Source organism: Callithrix jacchus, chromosome 8, assembly GCF_049354715.1.
Source record: "Callithrix jacchus isolate 240 chromosome 8, calJac240_pri, whole genome shotgun sequence".
NCBI classification, from domain to species: domain Eukaryota; kingdom Metazoa; phylum Chordata; class Mammalia; order Primates; family Cebidae; genus Callithrix; species Callithrix jacchus.
In genome coordinates this window covers 46,113,602-46,135,944 of record NC_133509.1, presented here as the reverse complement: position 1 = coordinate 46,135,944, position 22,343 = coordinate 46,113,602, and the positions used below count along the sequence as shown (strand labels likewise).

The 22,343-nt window shown below is 48.2% G+C and overlaps 1 protein-coding gene across 1 annotated transcript; it reads left to right on the top strand.

The window, feature by feature from the left end:
- The first annotated feature begins 2,362 nt into the window (after nucleotides 1-2,362).
- On the top strand, nucleotides 2,363-4,519 carry CHST14 (carbohydrate sulfotransferase 14). The gene has a single exon (XM_002753545.7). The coding sequence runs from the start codon at nucleotides 2,585-2,587 to the stop codon at nucleotides 3,713-3,715; it is 1,131 nt and encodes a 376-aa protein (XP_002753591.1). The 5' UTR covers nucleotides 2,363-2,584; the 3' UTR covers nucleotides 3,716-4,519.
- The last annotated feature ends 17,824 nt before the right edge of the window (nucleotides 4,520-22,343 follow it).

The following is a 22,343-nucleotide window of genomic DNA, read 5'->3' as shown; positions in this document are numbered from 1 at the left end:
ATCCCAGTGCTTTGGGAGGCAGAGGCAAGAGGGTCACTTGAGCTTAGGAGTTTGAGACCAGCCTGGGCAACACAGTGAGACCGTGTCTCCAAAAGATTTTTAAATTAGCCAGGTATGTTGGTGCATGCCTATAGCTCCATCTAGTCGGGAGGCTAAGGTTGAGGGGTTGCTTGAGCCCAGGAGTCCGAGGCTGCAGTGGAGCGTGATTATACCACTGCAGCCTGGATGACAGAGTGAGATCCTGTTTCAAAAAAGATAATCTCTTCATCACCTTGGGGAACTGGCCGGCACTATCCTAGAGCCTCAGTGTCTTGCAGCTGGTGCTTCTTGCTTGCTGAGGAAATGAAGGCCTATCATGGGACCAAGGGCTTGTGGCCAGCTGACCCCTGGTCCCAGCCTGAAAACTTCAGTGTTAACCATGTTCCAGATGGGGCAGTTCTAAGGCCATAGAGGTTCTTGGGAGGCACAGCACACCTCTCACCTGCATTTTGCTAAGGCATGGTCCATGTGGCAGGAACATTTCCTTAGAAGTTATTGGTGGCACAAACACCACCATGGACTTTTCTATCTCTGTGTTCAATGTGCAGTCCACAGACTCCCTTGATATGAGTGGTAGTCTGTCCCTGTCCTCAGTTTACAGACAAGAAATTGGTATGGAGATGAGTACCAGGCCCAAGGAGTCCCCCTGCCTCACCCTGACTGCTAAACGGAAAACTACCCTTTAACAAAGAAAGGAGCACACATAGCCACGTTATCAAAAAAAGTTTCAAGGTCTAAGGTCTTTTTTCCCCTCCTAGTTTAAAAGACATACTTACTGGAAAACATTTTAATAGAAAACCCATCACCAGAAATGTATACCTTTAGGGCTATTGGAAGCAAGAAGCAGTGTAGTCAAGGCTGAACCTTCATACAGACTTCTGATGCAGCAAACTAACGTGGTGGCCTGCAGATGCACCAGGGCAATCAGATGGATCCGGAGAACTGGAAGGCAGCAAGGCTTTGCTGTTGCTTCCCCTGGCTCATAATGTGTGCTCTCCTGTTACTGGGTTTGGGGGCCATCAGTGAGCCCTCTGGTATCATCTCATCCCTCAGAGTCCCCTCACCCTTCTGAATTCATCTGATCACTGGTAGCTCCATTCTCCTACTGGTATTTTTTCCATCACTCCCTCTGTATAGTCTGCCCTCAAGTCAGCTGCTGCTTCCCTTCTAGCCATTCCATGATATGCTCCATTAACCTCTGAAGGACCGTGATTAGGAATTTAGGTTTTAGAATCAGAACGACCCATACTGAGTCTCAGCTTCCCTCAGCCTCTTGTTACCGGCTTTACAAACGGAATTCTCACACTAGCTCTCAGCCAGGGTGGCTGTAACAACTAAAGGAGAGAATATGAAACACTTGGCGGGCACTGCCCTCCATACACTTGGGCTCTAATCATATTGCTCCACTGCTACAGAGCCTTGCTGGCTCCCACACACAGCAAGCACGTAGCTGGGCGAAGTCTGGCTGCTGAGCCAGGTTCCCAGTGGGAAACGATGGCTGCTGACATCCAAAGCACTTGGGGTCTGCTGTCCACCCAAGTGGCCAGCCTGGTGCCATGGAGCACACGTTTAGCTCCAGGCAAGGAGACTGTGTGCTGTTTCCCTGCTGTTATGTGCCACCAGCTCCTCACCCTTCCGAATGTGTGTTGGCCACACCAGCAGCTGACAGACCAATGTGTCATTAGCCCCTCCCCAGAGTCCCCCAATTATCCCACTGCCTCATGCCTAGTGGGGAGAAGGCAGAGGAGGGGAGATTCCTTTTCCAGACATTTTAGCATTACCTAGTGGACAAGCACTGTAGTCAGTCCCCAGGTATTGCTAAACACAGGGGTCACCATGGAGACACTGGTCAGTGTCTCACAGTCCTGCTTCTCTTTCCTGGAGTGGCCACGACCTGTGTGGGACGGAGGGAGGTAAGGTGGCAAAGGGGAGCACACTAAGGACTCTGCTTCCAGCTGGAAAGACCAGCCTCCGGCAGGTCTGAACTGAGAGAGCGCGCTGCTAGCCTCCCTGCCTCCAGACCCGTTGCTGGAGGCAGGGCTAGGACAGGCCTGAGTTTGTGGCGGATCCCCCCTGTCCAGCTCCCTAAGGACACACACTGCACGAGAGCGGCCTCGAGTCTTTTCCGCCTTCGAGGTCTCAGCAGCTTTTGTCCCGAAGCCCAGAGGACAGGGGTGACCCTGACTCAGGGGCCCTCTTCCGGGTTGGGGTCCGCGCGCGCCCTGCCTAGACCGCACCCCACAGGGGCTCCCGCCTGTCTCCCCGCCCCCGGCGTGGGCCCGCCCCCGCGCCTGTGTCACGGCGGGGCCGGGGGTGGAGAGCTGCCGGGCGGGACATCCGGCCCAGGTCCCTCGCCGCGCCCGCCGCCCACCGCCCGCTTCGGCGCCGCAGCCTGGGAGCCAGCCACCTCTGCACACGCCGGGGCCGCCCCCTGCCCTCCCCTCCCGCACTCCCTCCTGGCTCAGACCCTCCCCCAGCCCAAGCCCGCCTCCCAGGCCGCCCTCAAATCGGCCGGGCCCGCGCAGGCCCCCACCCCGGGAGCACCATGTTCCCCCGCCCGCTGACCCCGCTGGCAGCCCCAAATGGCGCCGAGCCCCTGGGCCGGGCGCTGAGGCGGGCCCCTCTGGGCAGGGCCCGGGCCGGGCTTGGGGGGCCGCCCCTGCTGCTGCCGTCCATGCTGATGTTCGCGGTGATCGTGGCCTCCAGCGGGCTGCTGTTCGTGATCGAGCGGGGCATCCTGGCCGAGATGAAGCCCCTGCCCCTGCACCCCCCCGGCCGCGAGGGCGCAGCCTGGCGCGGGACAGCCCCCAAGCCTGGGGGCCTGTCCCTCAGTGCTGGGGACTCGGACCTGCAAGTGCGGCAGGACGTCCGGAACAGGACCCTGAGGACGGTTTGCAGACAGCCGGGCATGCCCCGGGACCCTTGGGACTTGCCGGTGGGGCAGCGGCGCACTCTGCTGCGCCACATCCTCGTGAGTGACCGCTACCGCTTCCTCTACTGCTACGTGCCCAAGGTGGCCTGCTCTAACTGGAAGCGGGTGCTGAAGGTGCTGGCGGGCGTCCTGGACAACGTGGACGTCCGCCTCAAGATGGACCACCGCAGTGACCTGGTGTTCCTGGCAGACCTGAGGCCTGAGGAGATTCGCTACCGCCTGCAGCACTACTTCAAGTTCCTGTTTGTGCGGGACCCCTTGGAACGCCTCCTCTCTGCCTACCGCAACAAGTTTGGAGAGATCCGAGAGTACCAGCAGCGCTATGGGGCCGAGATCGTGAGGCGATACAGGGCTGGAGCAGGGCCCAGCCCTGCAGGCGACGATGTTACATTCCCCGAGTTCCTGAGATACCTGGTGGACGAGGACCCTGAGCGCATGAATGAGCATTGGATGCCCGTGTACCACCTGTGCCAGCCTTGTGCTGTGCACTATGACTTTGTGGGATCCTATGAGAGGCTGGAGGCTGATGCCAACCAGGTGCTGGAGTGGGTGCGGGCACCACCCCACGTCCGATTTCCAGCTCGCCAGGCCTGGTATCGGCCAGCCAGCCCTGAAAGCCTGCATTACCACTTGTGCAGTGCCCCCCGTGCCCTGCTGCAGGATGTGCTGCCTAAGTATATCCTGGACTTCTCCCTTTTTGCCTACCCACTACCTAATGTCACCAGGGAGGCGTGTCAGCAGTGACCATGGGTGTGGGGCCAGCAGCTGGTGGGGACTGGATTGAATGCCAGCTTTCTGTGCTTCTGCCTGTCATTCAGAGAAACCCTGGCTCTGGGGCTTGGGGCTTCTCAGGATGCCTGGATGGCAGAGACTGCCCTCAGAAGTTCCTTATCCAGGGTGGGTACCCACAGTGGCTCAGAGGACAGGGCTAGGCAGGAGGCCTGCTGCTCCTCACTGGGGGGATCTCTTGGTGGGTAGACACCAGTTTGCCAGTGAAGCAAGATCTAAAGACTGGCTCCAGACCCCGGGCTGCCAGGATTATGCAGTCCACCCAGTCTACCTTAATTTAACCTGTGGCCAAACTCAGAGATGGTACCAGCCAGAAGCAAGCAGGACCAGAGCCAGGAACCCTGTGGCTCTGATCCCCCATTTATCCACCCCATGTGCCTCAGGACTGGAATGAGCAATCCGACCTTAGAAATGACTTTTGTGCCTTTCTGCTCCAGACTCAAAATGTCCTACACCTGCCAGTTCTTTCCATTTTTCCAAGGAAAGGAAAACGGAAGCAGGGTCCTTGCCTGGTAGCTCCAGGACCCAGCTCTGCAGGCACCCAAAGACCCCCTGTGCCTAGCCTCTTCCTCGAGTTCTAGGAACCTCCTCCCTAATCCTTCCTTCCCCACAACGCCTTTGAGGTTGTGACTGTGCCTGGTATATCTGGCTGCCATTTTTCTGATGCATTTATTTAAAATTTATATGTGTTGTTAGAACCCTTGTAAGGGCTTTGTTTTCCTAATAGCTGACTTTTTAATAAAGCAGTTTTATATATAAGGTGAGCATTTCTGTGATTTCCCTCTGAGCTCCTGTGGGCCCAGCAGATCTCCACGGTGCCTATCTCCCATGTCCAGGGCGGCAGCTTGTAGGCAGAGAAAGTAAGATGTAACTTGTTTGGGTTGGTCCAGTAGGCTGCTGCCACTCCATGGAGACTTTGGGGGCTTTCTAATAGGCCACACCAGATCACAGACTCAGGTTCTGGGATGTCACCAAAGGGCAAGCCCAGTTAGGAATGGCCTGAGGTCCAGAGCATACGTACATGGATTATTCCCTAAAAAAGCAGGTGGACAGGAGATACAGGATCCTCCTCCTCTTACTCAGTGAGATTTGAATGAGAAGTTCCCACAGAGCATTATTTTTTTTTTTTTCTTGAGACAGAGTCCTGCTCTGTTGCCCAGTCTGGAGTATAGTAGCACCATTTTGGCTCACTGCGAACTCCACCTTCCGGGTTCAAGTGATTCTCGCGCCTCAGTCTCCCAAGTAACTGGGATTACAGGTGGCGCCACCACACCCAGATGATTTTTATATTTTTAGTAGAGATGGGTTTTGCCCTGTTAGCCAGGCTAGTTTCAAACGTCTGACCTCAGGTAATCCACCTGCCTTGACCCGTCAAAGTGCTAGGATTACAGCACTTTGAGCCACTGTGCCTGGCCCCAGAGCATTTTCAAATGAAAAAGAAAATTTTTGTGTGAGCAAGGAGAGATTCTTTTCTGGCATTACAAGGAAGGAAGGCAAGGAGGTTGAGTGAGGGTTAGGCTCTTGTTGACTTAGGTCCAAAGAATGTTGTGGAAGGAATACAGTTGGAGCAGCAGAGGACAGGCCTCAGTATGGCCCAACGCCCCATTGCTCTCTAGAGATCCCAGGCCCGCCAGGGGTTGCTGAGCCCCTGGGAGAGATGCAAGACCAGAGCTGGCCCTTCTCTGTTAGTCTATTTCACATACCCCTGGTGGGAAGTGCTGTACTTTAGGGAGCAGTTGGTAAGAGGTGGGGCCCAAGGAAGGGAGGCAGGGAGGGCCCCTTGCAGGTGCTGCCCGTCCCTAGCTTTGCTATTGGTTGGACTTTGGAGAGAAAAAGTAACACTATATCCCAAATTTGGGGTAGGGGTTTCTGTGGGCACTTACAGCTCTCTACCGTGACTCATCAGGCAATGTTGTTTCCAGGAGGCCCACCTGACCAGATGTCTGGCTCAGATGTCCTTCCTCAGGGTCCCCTTGGCTCTGGGGACTTTACCTAGACCTATCAAGTCCCAGCCCTATTCCTCACCAGCTTACTATCTCTCAAAGCCTCTGTCTTCTCCAATGTGTCGTGGGAATAATTACACCTATCTCATGTAGATTGTGGGAGAGGGGGAATTAATGAAGACAAAATGAATAAAAGGGCCCATCCCTGCACCTGGCTCAGTGGATGTTCTCTTGGATGCTGGTTGAACATGTGACCCCTCAGAGGCCTATGGTGACAAGGGAGAAGCCAGGACAGTGTGTCCAGCCCAGCACCAGAGGTCCCTAATGCTTCTGGGCAGGGCCCCTTTGACCTCTGGGTTTACTTCCTCTCCCAGTGAGTCAGTCCTTCTCTGAGCGTCCAACTCCACAGGACGCCCCTACTACACCCTCTTTTTCCTCTTTGCCTGGGATCTTTAGCAGCTCCAGACCTACAGCAGCTAATCAGTCTCCCTCACGGGGCCTGCAGCACAAACCCAGAGAACCTGGAGAACACTGGGCCCAGCTGCTGTCCTCACTCCATTTAATCTTCACCACAGTCGCGTGCCAGTGGAGTCATCCTGTTTTACAGACCTGGAAACCAGCACAGAGAGGATAAATAATCTGCCCAAGGGTCCCACCCTGGTCTGCCTCCCAAATAGGAGAAAGGGAGGAAAGGAGAAAGGCTTATGAAAGGTGGGGGTAAGGAGAAGAAGGAATCGAAAAACAAAGTTAGAGGAAGGGTAGGTGGGGCTGGAGTCAGGGGCATTTGAAAACATTCTCCTTCCCAGTTTTTTCATTCCTTCATTTGCAAAGAACCCAATTGAGCCCAGCTGACTTTTACTAGTTCCTGCCCTGAACGAGTGGGAGACAGATAGTGCTCTTGATGTGATTAATTGATTGGCTACTCTCCTCCCAGGCAGAAAAGGGGTGCTAGGCCATAGAGAAATCTGACAGCCACAACTGGACACCTGTGGTGTGGGGCGGAGGGTGTGGGAAAGAGGAGAGGATACGGACGGGGAGACAAATGCCACCTCCTGGTTCATTATTTTTCCTCTAGTCGGGCCCTGAGGAAAATAATTTGTCATGTAGCCTTCCTTTCAGGAAAACAGACTTCTTAAAAGAAGCTGCCAAGGAGGTGACATAGAATTGTGGGGTCCAGAGGGCCCTGGGTAGACCTGCTTTACGCTGGGTATCCAGGCCAGAGCTGGAGGCACTACCTGCTGTGGGTCACCGGGGTAGGGGCATTCTCAGGACTGGTCGCCTGGACTGTGTCTTCTGGGGATTCCTCCTTTTTACTGCGTCTGCTCTGGCTCCCTACCCTCTGCAGCCAAGCCCTACCCGACCACCTAGCCCCTCAAAAGACAAGGGGCCCCTTTAGAACTTACTCCCTGGACAACCCAACCCAGGTCCTGGAGGCACAGGGGCCAGCAGTTAGCTTCTCTCACAGCTGAGGCCCAGGAGCAAAGGAAAGGGGAGGAGCCCAAAGCAGGCCGGCCTTTCTTGTCTCAGCCCTGACTCCTCTTTCAGGCTCCAGTTCCTGTCCATTTCTCATCCCATCTGAAACTACTGCCCAGAAACAATCGTAAATTTGGAGGCTCTTCCGCTCCTCTTCCCACTCTCGCCTCTGCCCACACACCCCAGGAGCAACACACCACACAGGTCCCTGCAGGACGCAATAAGGGCAGAGTGGGGCAGTTTACCCACCCCCCCAGCTCAACACTGAACGCTTATCTTTCCCAGGGCCTATCACCACAGGGCCAGGCTCCCAAGATCCTGCTCAGGATAACTCTTTCTTTTCTTTTTTTCTTTTTGAGACAGAGTTTGCTCTTTGTGGCCTACGGGCTGGAGTACAGTGGCACGATCTCAGCTCACTGCAACCTCTGCCTCCCAGGTTCAAGCGATTCTCCTGCCTCAGCCTCCGGAGTACCAGGGACTACAGGTACCCCACCACGCCTGGCTAATTTTTTGTATTTTTAGTAGAGATGGGGTTTTACCGTTGGTCAGGCTGGTTTCAAACTCCTGACCTCATGATCCACCTGCCTCAGCTTCCCAAAGTGCTCGGATTACAGGCATGAGCCACCGCGCCTGGCCGTTTTGTTTTTGTTTGTTTGTTTTTTTTAAATAGACTCTTGCCCTGTTGCCAAAGCTAAAGTGCAGTGGCACGATTATGACTCACTGCAGCCTCAACTTCCCAGGCTCAAGGAGTCCTCCCGCCTTGGCATCCTGAGTGGCTGGGACTACAGGTGTACACCACTATGTCTGGTTAATTTCTTCTATTTTTTGTAGAGACAGGGTGTCATTATATTGCCCAGGCTGGAAGGATCTTTCTTTTTGAATGAGCTCCTGCTTGGCTTTAAACAAGAGGAAGGCATTCTTTCTCTTCCTAAACAGGAAAACTAATAATGCAATCGCTACTGTGAACTGAGAGTACCATGCCGGTGCCTTCCACGCGTCATCCTCTCCGTTCTTACAACAACCCAGCAAGGTAAGTAAAATTATTTTCATATTCTAGATGAGGAAATTGAGCCTAAGTGACTTGTCCAAAGAGATGGCGGGTTGCGATTAAAATTCAGCTCCATCTCAGGTTTTTCTTTCTCTATTTTTCTTTCCAACTTTTAGGTTCAGGGGATACATGTGCAGGTTTGTTCTGTGGGTAAATTGCATATTGCAGGGGTTTAGCATACAAATGATTTCATCGCCAAGGTAATGAGCATAGCACCAAATGGGTAGTTTTCAGATCCTCACTCTCCCACCCTCCACCCTCAAGTAGTCCCAGTATCTATCGTTGTCTTCTTTGCGGCCGTGTATACTCAATGTCTAGCTCCCACTTGTAGGTGAGAACATGGAGTATTTGATTTTCTGTTGCTGGTGTTAATTTGCTTAGGATAATGGCCTCCAGCTCCGTCCATGTTGCTGCACAGAACATGATTTTGTTCTTTTTTATGGATGTGTAGTATTCTGTGGTGTCTATGTACCACGTTTTCTTTACCCAATCCACTGTTGTCCATCTAAGGGTTGCTCCCCTCAAAATGAATATGCATTATACACTACCCGGCTTATTGGATTCGCTGATGTGCCGCATGTTCCTTTGCTCTGATTCATGTACCCTTCTCCAGCCCTACTTCTCAACACCGCACAAATGATTTGGTTCACAGGTCTCCCCAGTGATTATAAAATCCCCTACCGGAAGATCAACTTTCCAGTCCTGGTGGACTTAGACCATGAATGTACTAGACTCTCAGTTCAGATCCTCTGAGGAGATACAAAGACAGAATAAGATGTGCAAGAGATTGGTGAAAACAGCTGTCAAGGATAAAGAAGATGGGAAGAGCAGGAGGCAGAAAGAGCCTACACTTGTGAAAGGAGAGAAAGAAGGAAGCATTGGGTAGGAAGAGTCTCAGATGACAGAGCAGCTCTGAGAAAGTCTCTGTAAGGCCAGTAGGGAACCACAGGCAAACACTGCCTATTAGAATGGTCCTCTGTGGGCAGAAATGGTGCAGCATTAGCACGTCAGGCATGTTCAGGGGTTGGGTAGAAGCAGCTAGGGGAAACATGAATACTGAGCCAGACAGAAAGGTGTGGCAGCTGGGGGTTATCAGCCAACCGCACTTCTTCCAGCAGGTTCTCTTGAAGAACAAGCTAAGCAGTGCACCTCTGTGCAGACCCCGTATGGCTGCTGTGACTTATGGGTGTTGGCCCCCAGGGGTTTTGTTGACACAGTGACCTTTCAAACAACCAGAAGACAACTGTAGGTCTAGCAAGAGCCCTAGGTGTCCTGGGGGTACTGAACTGAACTATCCCTGTGGCCATCCCCTGGCTTTCTAGCCGGACCGCTGCCTCTGCCCTCCTCCTTTTGTTGTTATTTGTTAGTTTGTTTTTTGAGATGGAGTCTCACTCTGTCGCCCAGGCTGGAGTGCCCTGGCATGATCTCGACTCACTGCAACCTCTGCCTCCCAGGTTCAAGCAATTCTCCTGCCTCAGCCTCCTGAGTAGCTGGGACTACAGGCACACGCCACCATGCCTGGCTAATTTTTGTGTTTTTAGTAGAGATGTGCCTTTGCCATATTGACCAGGTCAGACGTGGTTTCACCATACTGGTCTCGAACTCCTGACCTTGTGATCCTTCCTCCTCAGCCTCCCAAAGTGCTGGGATTATAGGTGTGAGCCACAGCGCCTGGCTTTTTCTTTTTTTTTTTTTCTTTTAGACTGTCTCACTCTGTTGCCCTGGCTGGAGTACAGTGGCATGATTTCAGCTCACTGCAATCTCTACCTCCTGGGTTGCAGCATGTCTTGTGCCTCAGCCTCCTGAGTAGGTGGGATTACAGGCACCCGCCACTGGGCTCAGCTAATTTTTGCATTTTTAGTAGAGACGTGGTTTCCTCATGTTAACCAGGCTGGTCTCCAACTCCTAACCTCAGGTGATCCACCCACCTTGGCCTCCCAAAGTGCTGGGATTACAGGTGTGAGCCACCGTGCCCAGCCTCTGCCCTTCATTCGAACACGGAAGACATGTAGCATCACTGTGCCAAATGCCCATGCTATGATTTTCAGGATATTTTATCTGCAATTTACCCAACTCACTGCAGGTTTTGATTATGTTTGATTTGTGTCTTTGTCATTAACTGGTGGATATTGATGCTCACTTTTGTCTAGTTTCCTCTCTTATAAGTTCACATCCTTAGCTGGGGGGTAGGGAGCAGACTCACCCAGAGGCCAAATCTAGATGCCAGTGTCACAGACTTCCCAGGGATATAGTTCAGCCTTCCTCTCAATGTGATTATCTGCCAGGGGCAGCCTAAGAGGGAAGGGAAATTCCCTCAAAGAGAGTATCTAGGGAACTGCATGCATATGAGTGTCAGATTTTCTGTAGCATCCTTCTACTGAGCTCTTCGGCTCATTACTGCCTGATCCCGGCTTCAGCGGACTCAGCTACAGCAGAGAAGTCATAGAGGCAAAGGGAATCACAGGATCAGCCCTGCCATTGTGAAGGGAAGAGGAGGACCAAGTTTAGGCCAGGTTGTTTGCTGCCCCCTGAACCCTCCAGGAGGGAAGCTGTGTCAGCCTCGGCCTTGGGGTAGGGCACTGGAGAACAAAGAGAGATGAGGCGTTTCAAGGGTTTAGGAAGGAGGAGCCTGTGGTACCATCACTGCCAATGTCCCAGCAGTGTCCCCAGACTTGCTGGGCTGCTGCCTCACTGCTGGGTTGCAGATGGAGAAATGCAGATATTCAGCCTCACTGCAGCCTGAGAAGCAGGAGCCCACCAAGCATCACCTGATTATTTTTCTGTTCTCAGTGCTGGAAAGATTGAGCTGCCTCTGGATTCCCGCCAGAGCCCTCAGAATCCAAGTACCATGGCCAGAGAGGCCACCAGAGCAGAGGAGTCCACGGGAGGTGGAGATCAGGCTGGGCTCTGAATGTGCTGCTTCGAAGAGCCACAGGCTGCCTGGAGGAAGGCATTGGAAGCAGGTCCAAGAGTAATGGCGCTGGCTGGATGGGGCCAGGCTTTCTGGTTGAGGAGCTAAGCAGAGTTGGGGGTCAGCTGATTCCTGGCAGCACAGGCATCCCTCTTTCCCCCATGAGACTCTATAATGAGCCTCTTCCATAGAAGCTACTGGACTACAGTGGCAGGCCAGTCTACTGGAAGTTCTGCTACCTGGGTACAAGTGTCCAGTAATATAAAGAAAAGAGAGAGCTATTCTGACAGATGAAAGAGAACGAGCTGGCCTAACTACAGCAGGAAAGCCAGGAAGGAAAACGCAATTTTTGGGGAGGGGTCTTTGATTTTTGCCTACTGAGACTATCCTCAGCCCAGGTAGCAACATAAAAAAAAAAAAAAAAAAAAAAAAAAACACACACACAAGGTAGAGGACTGGAGAAGCAATGGCCACAGAGGAGGAAGAGAAAAGGAAGGAGGCTGATAATTGCAGCTCAGATCCTGGTCCTCCCTGAGGCCTTTGCCAGCGACTGACTAGTTGGCCCTTTCTTCCTCTGAAGTCTCATGGTTCCTAGTGCGTACTTCTAGGAGAACTTTCAACACATGCTGTTACTTGTCTATCCTACAAACTGAGGACTTTCCAAAGGCAGAAGCCAGGTCTTCTTTCTCTTTTTACTTTGTACATAGTGGTAGCAGGTGCTTGATAAATGGTGAATCAGGGGAAGGCCTGGTGATTGATTGGATGGATGGATAGGTATGTGTGTAACATAAATGAATGGAAGGACGGACGACCAGATAGATAAATAGTTGGATGGATAAATGGATGAATGGAACAATGGATGGGAAAAGGAACTTCTGCAGGAAGAGAAATCACAAATCTCATTGGACATCTGGTGGTTGGCATATTGCCTCTTAAAGTGAGGCAACTGGAAGGAAGGAGAGGTGTTCCACTAAAAAAGCAGTAGCAAAGTCTTGGGATCCAGGATGGAAGGAGTGGTGAAGGCAGGGCTGGGTCCTGGGCTTGGCCTCCTATGGTTGTTAGAGAGTCCCTTGGTTATAGAGGAGACAGAGCAAGCAGATTCTGGCATTCCAGTCCATGCTCTGCCACAAACCTCTGCTGACCTTGAACAAGTCCCTTCTCTGAGTCTCGGTCTCCTCACTCATCACCTTTACCACCTTATGGGATCTTGCAGCTCACACGAGGAAAGGAGTTTTGCACAGCATAAAACTCCACACACAGAAGAATGGAGTGCAGCAGTGCCATGAGAGCTTTGGAGTCAGGAAGTCCTAGATTCAGATTCTTGTTCTGTTGCTCTGTCACTTACTGGCTGGGCTGACTGAACACGCCTCTAAACCTCTTTGAGTCTGTTTCCTCACACGTGAAATGAGCAAAATAATATCTATCTTGATGAATGTTGTGAGGTTTCAAAATACGTCACAGAAAGCGCCTGACACTCAATAAATGGAAGCCAATATTACATACAATGGATTGATCAGGGCTGGTGTCTGTGTCTGTGCAGCTGGTACCAGGACACAGGTGGGGTCTCCAGATGAAGGAATCCTCATTCTCACTAAGGTACCATCTGCTCTCTGAAGTCCGTACCTAGGAGGCTGCCTCCAACAAGCCTGGGATGAAAAGTGTCATTTTCAGTTCTAATTCCTTGCCTTCCACAGAGAAGTCTGAAGGCCAGACTCTGAACTTGGCTGATGACCTAATCTGGTTGGGCCCAGACATCTTCCTTCTGCATTGTGCAGATCATGACGCTGCCATCTGCGGGGGAGCCCTCTGTGTCTGGAAGTACTGTTCACACTCCTTGAACAGCCGGGCAGCGTGGGGAGGAGCCTGTCATTCCACTGATCTATGGCCTTGTTCTCTTGGTTTAGAAAATTACCCACATGTAGATGCCAACATCAACTCATCATAGCAAGGAGCCAGCATTTGCTTATTGCCTCTTTGTACCAGGCCCTGTTCTAAGAGGGGTCAGTACACTCACCTTTTTTCCTTCTCTTTTTTTGAGACGAAGTCTCTGTTGTCCAGGCTCACCACACCCTCTACCTCCTGGGTTCAAGTGATTCTCTTGCCTCAGCCTCCCGAATAGTTGGGATTATAGGTATGCACCACCACACCTGGCTAATTTTTGTATTTTTACTAGAGACGGGGTTTCACCATGTTCGCCACACTGGTCTTGAACTCCTGACCTCAGGTGATCTGCCCATCTCAGCCTCCCAAAGTGCTGGGATAACAGGCGAGAGCCACTGTGCCCGGCCCCTTTTATAAATTTTGAAGATGCCCATTGAACTATTTTTATAACTATTTTATATCAGTGAACATCCATGATCTACATTCACCACTGAACATTTGCCATATTTGATTTCTCTCTATATATGTGTGTTAGGCTAAACCATTTCAGATGCCATTACAGACATCGTGATGCTTTGTCCCAAAAAACTTCCACCTGTGTCTCCTAAGGAAAAGAACATTCTGCTAACTGAATACTGTAATCAAAACTAAGTCATTTTACATTAATACAACAGTATTACATAAGTCCACATTCAGATTTTCCTAACTGACTGAATAGTATGTGTTATGACTTTTTAAAAAAATCCAGGATTTAGGCCGGGCAGGGTGGCTCATACCTGCAGCACTTGGGGAGGCCAAGGAGGGTGGATCACTTGAGGCCAGGAGATAGAGACCAGCCTGGGCAACTTAGCAACACCTTATCTCTTTAAAAAAAAAAAAAAATCAGCTTTTGATCAAGGATCATGCACTACATTTTGTTGTCATGCCTTCTTAGCCTCCTCTAATCTAAAACAAACCTTCATTATTATTATTATTATTATTTGGTCTTTCATTTCATTGCCATTTCGAAGCATTCAAATCTGCTGTTTTGCAGAATATCCCTTAATTTAGATTTTCTGATGGCTTCCTCATGTTGGATTCCAGTGTACCTGCACATTTCATCCTCATAGTAACTCTGACAGGTTTTTTTTACTTCATTTCATAGAAATGGGGGCTGAAGCTCAGAGAGGGCTGTCCCATAGCTACTAAGTGGCTGCCCTGAGTTTGGATGCTGGTGGTTTGCTTTGTGCACTCTTATCTCAAGCAGCTGTGAAGTCTTAGAGTTGAGTTCTTTTTATGATGACTTCATTTATCAGCCCCCTTTAGCACCTTGGCCACAAATGAACAGCAGAGTTTGACAGGGTCTGGCTTGGGAGAAACGAGGGTAACCCAGGAGAGGGGACACCTGCAACATATTCTCTGCAGTGAACCCTGGCCTCCATAGTCAGCTCTGTTTGGAACCCCTCCACCCCAAGAGGTCCCTTTAGGCTACCTTAGAAATATGACTTTTTCTGCCCCTTGTAGACCTCCAGGGAAAGTGATGCATCACACACACACACACACACACACCCTAGGATATAACAATCCTCTGGTTACAGTCATCACTGAATTCTGTCCCGTTGCCTAGCAACCCTAGGACATTTCAGCCCTTTCCAGCCAGAGAGTGGGTGGAGGGGGCAACCACATGACTGGCTGGAACCTTCTTACTCTGAGGGTCTCCTCATGACCAGTTGCATAACAGCCATGGTGGTCCTTGCACTCTGGGAAGTTACCCTCCTCCTGGGGATGAGCAATCTCTTTAGGGTCTTTCTTCCTGGCCTGGGAGCCACACAAGTGTCCCAAGGAATGTGGAGCTCCTTCCTGGGTGGAGTGACTGAGAGCTAAGGGGAGGATGATACCTCCCCCTGCAGTGACTCTTTAAGATAAAAGGGTAAAAAGAGAAGGTCCACATAAGAACCTCATCATGCCAGGAGAGTTAAGCTTCTCAAAGAATGGTTCCACAGACGTTCAGAGACCTGCTGGCCACAAGTGCGGGGTTTGGGGCCTGGCCATGCTTCTCTGTGAAAGAAGAGAGATGGATGGTCCATATGTCTGGGCAGATCCTAATCGTCAAAGACTGCAGTTACTCTTGGGTACATGTGTATTATTTTAACCATCTCACTTGGGCAAGTTTTAGGCCAAGAGTCATTACCTGGGGTCATCAGAACCCCTTAGGGGTGTGTGGACAGAATTCATAGGGTTGGTAAAGTTGGGGGAAAAGTTACCTCTTTATTTTCACTAACCTCTTCTGGAAAGTATAAAATATTTTATACCTGTGACTTTATCATTTATAGAAATCATAGATGTCTTTATATCACTTTACAGTTGCTGAAATGTCAATTATACTCACCACCACTTGGAAATTACGGGAATTATTCAATCTGTCGATAGATCCTTAATGTGTTCATAGGTATAGTCATCCCTTTCTACCCACAATGTTTCCAAGAGTCCCAGTGGAACTGTAACTCGTACCAAACCCTATATATACTATGTTTTTGTTTTTGTTTTTGTTTTTTTGAGGCGGAGTCTTGCTCTGTTGCCCAGGCTGTAGTGCAGTGGCATGATCTCAGCTCACTGCAACCTCTGCATCCCGGGTTCAAGCAATTGTCCTGCCTCAGCCTCCTGAGTAGCTGGGATTACAGGCATGTGCCACCACCCCCAGCTAATTTTTGTATTTTTAGTAGAGATGGGGTTTCACCATGTTGGTCAGGCTGGTCTCGAACCCCTGACCTCAGGTGATCTGCTGGCCTAGGCCTCCCAAAGTGCTATGATTACAGGCATGAGCCACAAGGCCTGGCCCAAATACTTTGTTTTTTTCTATACATACATACATAACTATGGTAAAGTTTAATTTATATATGAGGCATAGTAAGAGACTGACAACCATAACCCATAATAAAATAGAAAAATTATAATATTTTGTAATAAAAGCTATGTGGAATGTGATAGCTCTCTCAAAATATCTTATTGTACTGTATTCACTTTTCTTCTTGTGAAGAGAAAGGGACAGTGCAGGATGGTGCCCGGTTTCATCATGCAACTCAGATGGTGTGCAATTTTAAATTTGTGAATTGTTGATTTCTGGCATTTCCCACTTAATATTTTTGGACCATGGTTGATGTCAAGTAACTGAAATTACAGAAAGCAAAACCACAGATAAGGGGGTGGGGAATGCTCTACATTCAATATTGTATTAAAATATTTTTAATATTTTGATAACTCAGTTTCAATATAGTTAGTTTCATTTGCAGTCTGCTGGGTTTTTTTATACAAAGCATTTTTCTGAGGCTTCACCAGACCACCAAAGAGGGCTGTGGTACAAAAAAAGGTTAAGAGCCTCAGGTTTAGACTATGGAAATTTTTGTCAAACGAGGACTCAAGGTTAAGTATTTTTGGGAGTCTTCTAATTTTGAATTTTAAATATTGGTGGTAATCTAAACAAATTATTATATAATATTCCTAGTGGCTGGAATGGCTGCCTTATAACAGAGCACTGCCCCTCCATTGCAGCTTCTGAGTTTACATGCACAACGGAGGTAATGCCAAGCAGCTCCACCCAAATTGTTCCATTCTGATTAGGAAAAAGCAGTCAGACCTAATAAGTAAATGGTGACGATATAAAAAAAAAAATTGGTGGAGAAGTTGAACCCTTGGTAAAACGAAGTTACTAAACTTAAAAAACCTGTACTCCAGCAGTTGGCACCATAGTTAAGTGGGTAGAATTCAGTTGCAGAAAACGTAGTATCATTTGCCATATAAAGTTAATGATGTTAATTTGAATTGTTTCTGTTGTAATTTTGTTTGAATTTGTAAGGTGTTTTTTTTTCTTAGCATAAGTGTCCTTAGCTTCATATTTGTGCTTACTTGAGTACATGCCCAGAGATCTGGGCATTTTTTCTTATTCTTTAATTCGGGGTACTTTACTCAAGCATGAGAAATGCTGTGCTCTGTTACTGATAACTCTTCATGTTTCCTTCTTTAGTTCACCTGTTTCTTTTGAATGACTGAGTTCAGGTTTCAAATATTAGAGTGACTTGATTTCCAAGTCTTCCCAGATACAGGATTAAATAGCAGATTACCTGGTAATTTCTAGAGATGTCAAGTGTGTGATTCCTGGGTTTGTCCGAAATCACTTTTCCACATTGTGAGAACAGAAGCATAGTGGTAGTTTTATTACAGTAAGTCTTGTTGGACTGCTGTTTGAATTTCTCAAGGTACAGCTTCTTTGTAATGTAAGCACCAAGCATGAGGTGAAGGGACCACAGTGTCATGCTGCCCAGAGGACAGGTTGGGCTGAACATGTTGTACATAAATATTCCCCTTTCCTAGTCTACTTCTGGAAAGCATTTATGTTTTCTATAGTTATATTCAAATAACTATATAAAATATATAAATATATGTGTAAAGCCGGGCGTGGTGGCTCACGCCTGTAATCCCAGCACTTTGGGAGGCCGAGGCAGGTGGATCACGAGGTCAAGAGATCAAGACCATCCTGGTCAACATGGTGAAACCCCGTCTCTACTAAAAATACAAAAAATTAGCTGGGCATGATGGCGCGTGCCTGTAATCCCAGCTACTCAGGAGGCTGAGGCAGGAGAATTGCCTGAACCCAGGAGGCGGAGGTTGCGGTGAGCCGAGATTGTGCCATTGCACCCCAGCCTGGGCAACAAGAGCGAAACTCCGTCTCAAAAATAAATAAATAAATAAATAAATAAATGTATGAATCTATTCTTTGTCTGTGGCCTGGCCTATAATTGTTAAAATGAAAATTAGAAAATATGGCACATTAGTGCTCTCAAATAGTTGGAAAAAAAGAAAATTAGAAAACCTACAAAATGTCAGAGGATTCAACTTTAAAGTGTATCTCAAAGGACTCACAAAGTAATAATTCATTTTGACCCCCTCAAAGATCAAATATCAAGGAATTTACCAGTTAGTGTTTTAAAATGGTGTGTAGCCCTAATGGGACTCTAGGTTCCATTCAATATGGCATTGTCATTCCCAGAACTGCAGGCTCTTCTCCGTCCTGCTCCCTCACTAATCTTTTGAACGCCCCAGTTGCTCACATTGCCCCTCCACGACATGATTGCTTTTCCATTTGCTCTGGTGACCTCACTGTATGTTTCTGTGAAGTGGCGGCCAGCCTTGGACAGTGCTCTAGTCCCATGGCTGTGCCTTTCTTTGAGGTTGCTTCCTCCTGGCATTGCCTCCTCCCTACCCTCAGGGCACACTCTCGCCTCTGCCATCTTTCTCTGTGTCCCTTATTCAAAAATACAAGTTCCTGTCCCACCACACCTAACTCCTTGACATCGGGTGGTTTCTCTTCTCTCATTCCAGCTCTTGAAGTGTCTAGAAAACTAAGCTTTACATTCATTTTCTAGAAGAAACCTGAAAAATAAGTCTTCCAGGGCCTGGCTGGAGGATACAGCTTGAGAAACATCACCCAGAACAGCATTAAAGGATGTTTCTAGACCACAATTTTGGCTTTTTTTTAATTGTGATTTTTGAAAAAGTAACATCAATTTTCCCTCTTAATTTTAAAATGTACAGCGCAGTATTAACTACATCCACACTCTTCTTTTTTTTTTTTTTTTGAGATGGAGTTTCACTCTTGTTGCCCAGGTGGAGTGCAATGGCGCCATCTCGGCTCACAGCAACCTCTGCCTCCCCAGTTCAAGCGCTTCTCCTGCCTCAGCCTCCCAAACAGCTGGTATTACAGGTGCCTGCCACCATGTTCAGCTAATTTTATATTTTTAGTAGAGATAGGGTTTCTCCATGTTGGTCAGGTTGGTCTCAAACTCCTGACCTCAGGTGAGCCGTCCGCCTCAGCCTCCCAAAGTAGTGGGATTACAGGTGTGAGCCACTGCTCCCGGCTACATCCACACTCTCATACAATAGAGCTCCATACCTTTTCATTTTGTGTAACTGAAACTCTATGCCCATTGAACAATTCCCCATTTCCCCTCCCTCCCCACCATCCCCTGCCAACCACCACTCTACTTTCTGTTTCTACGAGTGTGATTACTTTAGACACCTCATGCAAGTGGAATCATACAGTATTTGTCCTTTTTGACTGGCTTATGTTGCTTAGCATGTCTTCAAGATTCATTCTTGTTGTAATATGTACTTGAATTTCCTTCTTTCTAAGGCTGAGTAATATTCCATTATTACACTCTATTTTCTTTCATCTAGCAATGGACATTAGGTTGTTTTCACATCTTGGTTACTGTGAATAATGCTGTAATGAATGTGGGCATACAAATATCTCTTTGAGATATTAATTTTGAGTCTTTTGGATATACTCCCAGAAGTGGGATTACTGGATCATATGGTAGCTCTATTTTTAACTTTTTGAGGAATCTCCACAGTGTTTTCCATAGTGGCTGCATTATTTTACAACCCTAACAACAGTGTGCAGCGTTTTCAGTTTCTCTACATCCTCATCAACACTTGTTTGTTTGAGATGGGATTTCCCTCGGTTGCCCAGGCTTCACTCACATTCCTGGACTCAAGCAGTCCTCCTGGCTCAGCCTCCTGAGTAGCTGGGAATAGAGGCATGTGCCACTGTCCCTGACTAACACTGTTTTCTGGTGATGTTTTGTTTTTTACAGTGGCCATCCGGGGATGTGAGGTGATAATTCATTGTGGTTTACGATTTGCATTTCCCTAATTAACCTTTTATAGGCTGGTAGGCCATTTTTATATATTCTTTGGAGAAATGTCTATTCAAGACCTTTGGCCACTTTTTAATCAGGGTTTTTTGTTTTGTTTTGTTTTGTTTTGCTATTAAACTGTAGTTCTTTATATATTCTGGGTATTAACCCATTATCAGATATACACTTTGCAAATACTTTCTCCTACTCCATAGGTTGCCCCGCTTCACATTGTTGATAGTTTCTTTTGCTGTGGAGAGGTTTTTAAGTTTGAGGTAGTCTCATTGTTACTTTTGTTGCCTGTGCTTTTGGTGTTCCATCTGAGAAACCAGTGCCTATTCCAATGTCATGAAGCCTTCCTCCTATGTTTCCCTCTTATAGTTTTATAGTTTAAGATCTTATGTTGGCTGGGTAACGTGGCTCACTCCTGTAATCACAGCACTTTGGGAGGCCAAGGTAGGCAGATCACGAGGTCAAGAGATCAAGACCATCCTGGCCAACATGGTGAAACCCTGTCTCTACTAAAAATATAAAAATGAGCTGGGTGCGGTGGCACGTGCCTGTAGTGTCAGCTACTTGGGATGGCTGAGACAATAGAATTGCTTAAACCCAGGAAGTGGAGGATGCAGTGAGCCAAGATCACACCACTGCACTCCAGCCTGGTGACAGAGCGAGACTCTGTCTCAAAAAAAAAGATCTTAGGTTTAGGTCTTTAATCCATTTTGAGTTAATTTTTGTATATGACATAAGAGACCATCTTCATTCTTTTACATATGAATATTGTTTCTCAGCACCATTTGTTGAAAAGGCTACCCTTTCCCCATTGTGTAGTCCTGGCATCTTTGCTGAAGATCATTTAAGCACACATATGTGGGCTTATTTCTGGGTTCCCTATTTTGTTCCATTGACTGTCTTATGCCAACACCATACTATTTTGTTTACCATAACTTTGTCATGTTTTGAAATCCAGAAGTGTGAGGCCTCTAGCTTTGTTCTTCTCTCTCAGATTGTTTTGTACTATTTGGAGTCCTCTTAGATTCCATATGATTTTTAAGATGATTTTTTTCTATTTCTGCAAAACATGCCATTGGTAGACAAGTGTTTCTTAACCTGTGGTTTCAGAATCCCTGGATGGTGTTCAGGGTGCTGAGGGCCCCTAACACTGTGTGTTTCTGCTTCTGAGCACTTTTATCTCTGCTGAGATATATAAGCATTCCCAAGAGCCTGCAGTCTAGGCTCCTAATTCCACACTTCACAAAGTCAAGAGTGATGGTCATGGGCAGTGAATTTGTCATGATGCAAGGGGGATTGATAGGCATCAAATCCAAAGGAGCTCATGGAATACAAATCTGGCTTTATTTTAATTAATTTATTTATTTTGAGACAGGGTCACTCTGTCACCTAGGCTGGAGTACAGTGATATGATCATAGCTCACTGCAGCCTCAGACTCCTAATTGTTTGCTTAGGCTCAGCAATTCTCTTGCCTCACCCTCCTGATTAGCTAAGCCTACAGGCACATACCACCATGCTTGGCTAGTTTTTTTTTTTTTCTTTTTGAGATGGACTCTGGCTCTGTTGCCAGGCTAGATTTCGGTGGCGCAATCTTGGTTCACTGGAATCTCTGACTCCCTGGTTGAAGCGATTCTCCTGCCTCAGCCTCCCAAGTAGCTGGGATTACAGGTACATGCCACCATGCCCAGCTAATTTTTGTATTTTTAGTAGAGACAGGTTTCCCCATGTTGGCCAGGATGGTCTCCATCTCCTGATCTCCTAATCCACCTGCCTCAGCCTCCTAGAGTGCTGGGATTACAGGCATGAGCCACCCTGCCTGTCCCATGCTTTGCTAATTAAAAAAACTGTAGAGATGGGGGGCTCACTATGTTGCCCAGGCTGGTCTTAAACTCCTGGTCTCAAGTGGATCTCCCTGCCTTGGCCTCCTAAAGGGCTGAGATTACAGGCATATGCCACTGCACCTAGCCCTGACAGTATCATTTTTAGTTGTCCTTGCTTTCATCCTCTTAGGTGTAGGTGTTTGTGATGAAAATGTTACTTGCGCCAGGCGCGGTGGCTCACACCTGTAATCCCAGCACTTTGGGAGGCCGAGGTGGGTGGATCACAAGGTCAGGAGTTGGAGACCAACCTTACCAACATTGTGAAACTCTGTCTCTACTAAAAATACAAAAAATTAGCCGGGCGTGGTTTTGTATGACTATAATCCCAGCTACTAGGGAGGCTGAGGCAGAAGAATCGCTTGAACCTGGGAGGCAGAGGTTGCAGTGAGCCAAGATTACACCACTGCACTCCAGCCTGCGCAACAAAAGCAAAAATTCCATCTCAAAAAAGAAAAAAGAAAAGAAAATATTGCTTATGTATGTTCCCTGGTGGTGTCCAGCAGGTTGGAGAGCAGCTGCACAATTTGTTTATATATTTTGTTCAGTAGCTTGTATTTTTTTTTCTTTTTCTTTCTTTTATATACCGCCTCAGAACATGCCACATTAAGTAGCTTATATTCTCTTTTTTTCTTAATTGCATTTTACATGTTGGGGTACATGTGAAGAACATGCAAGATTGTTACATAGGTACACACGTGGCAGTGTGATCTGCTGATTTGCTGCCTTCCTCCCCTTCACCTATATCCGGCATTTCTCCCCATGC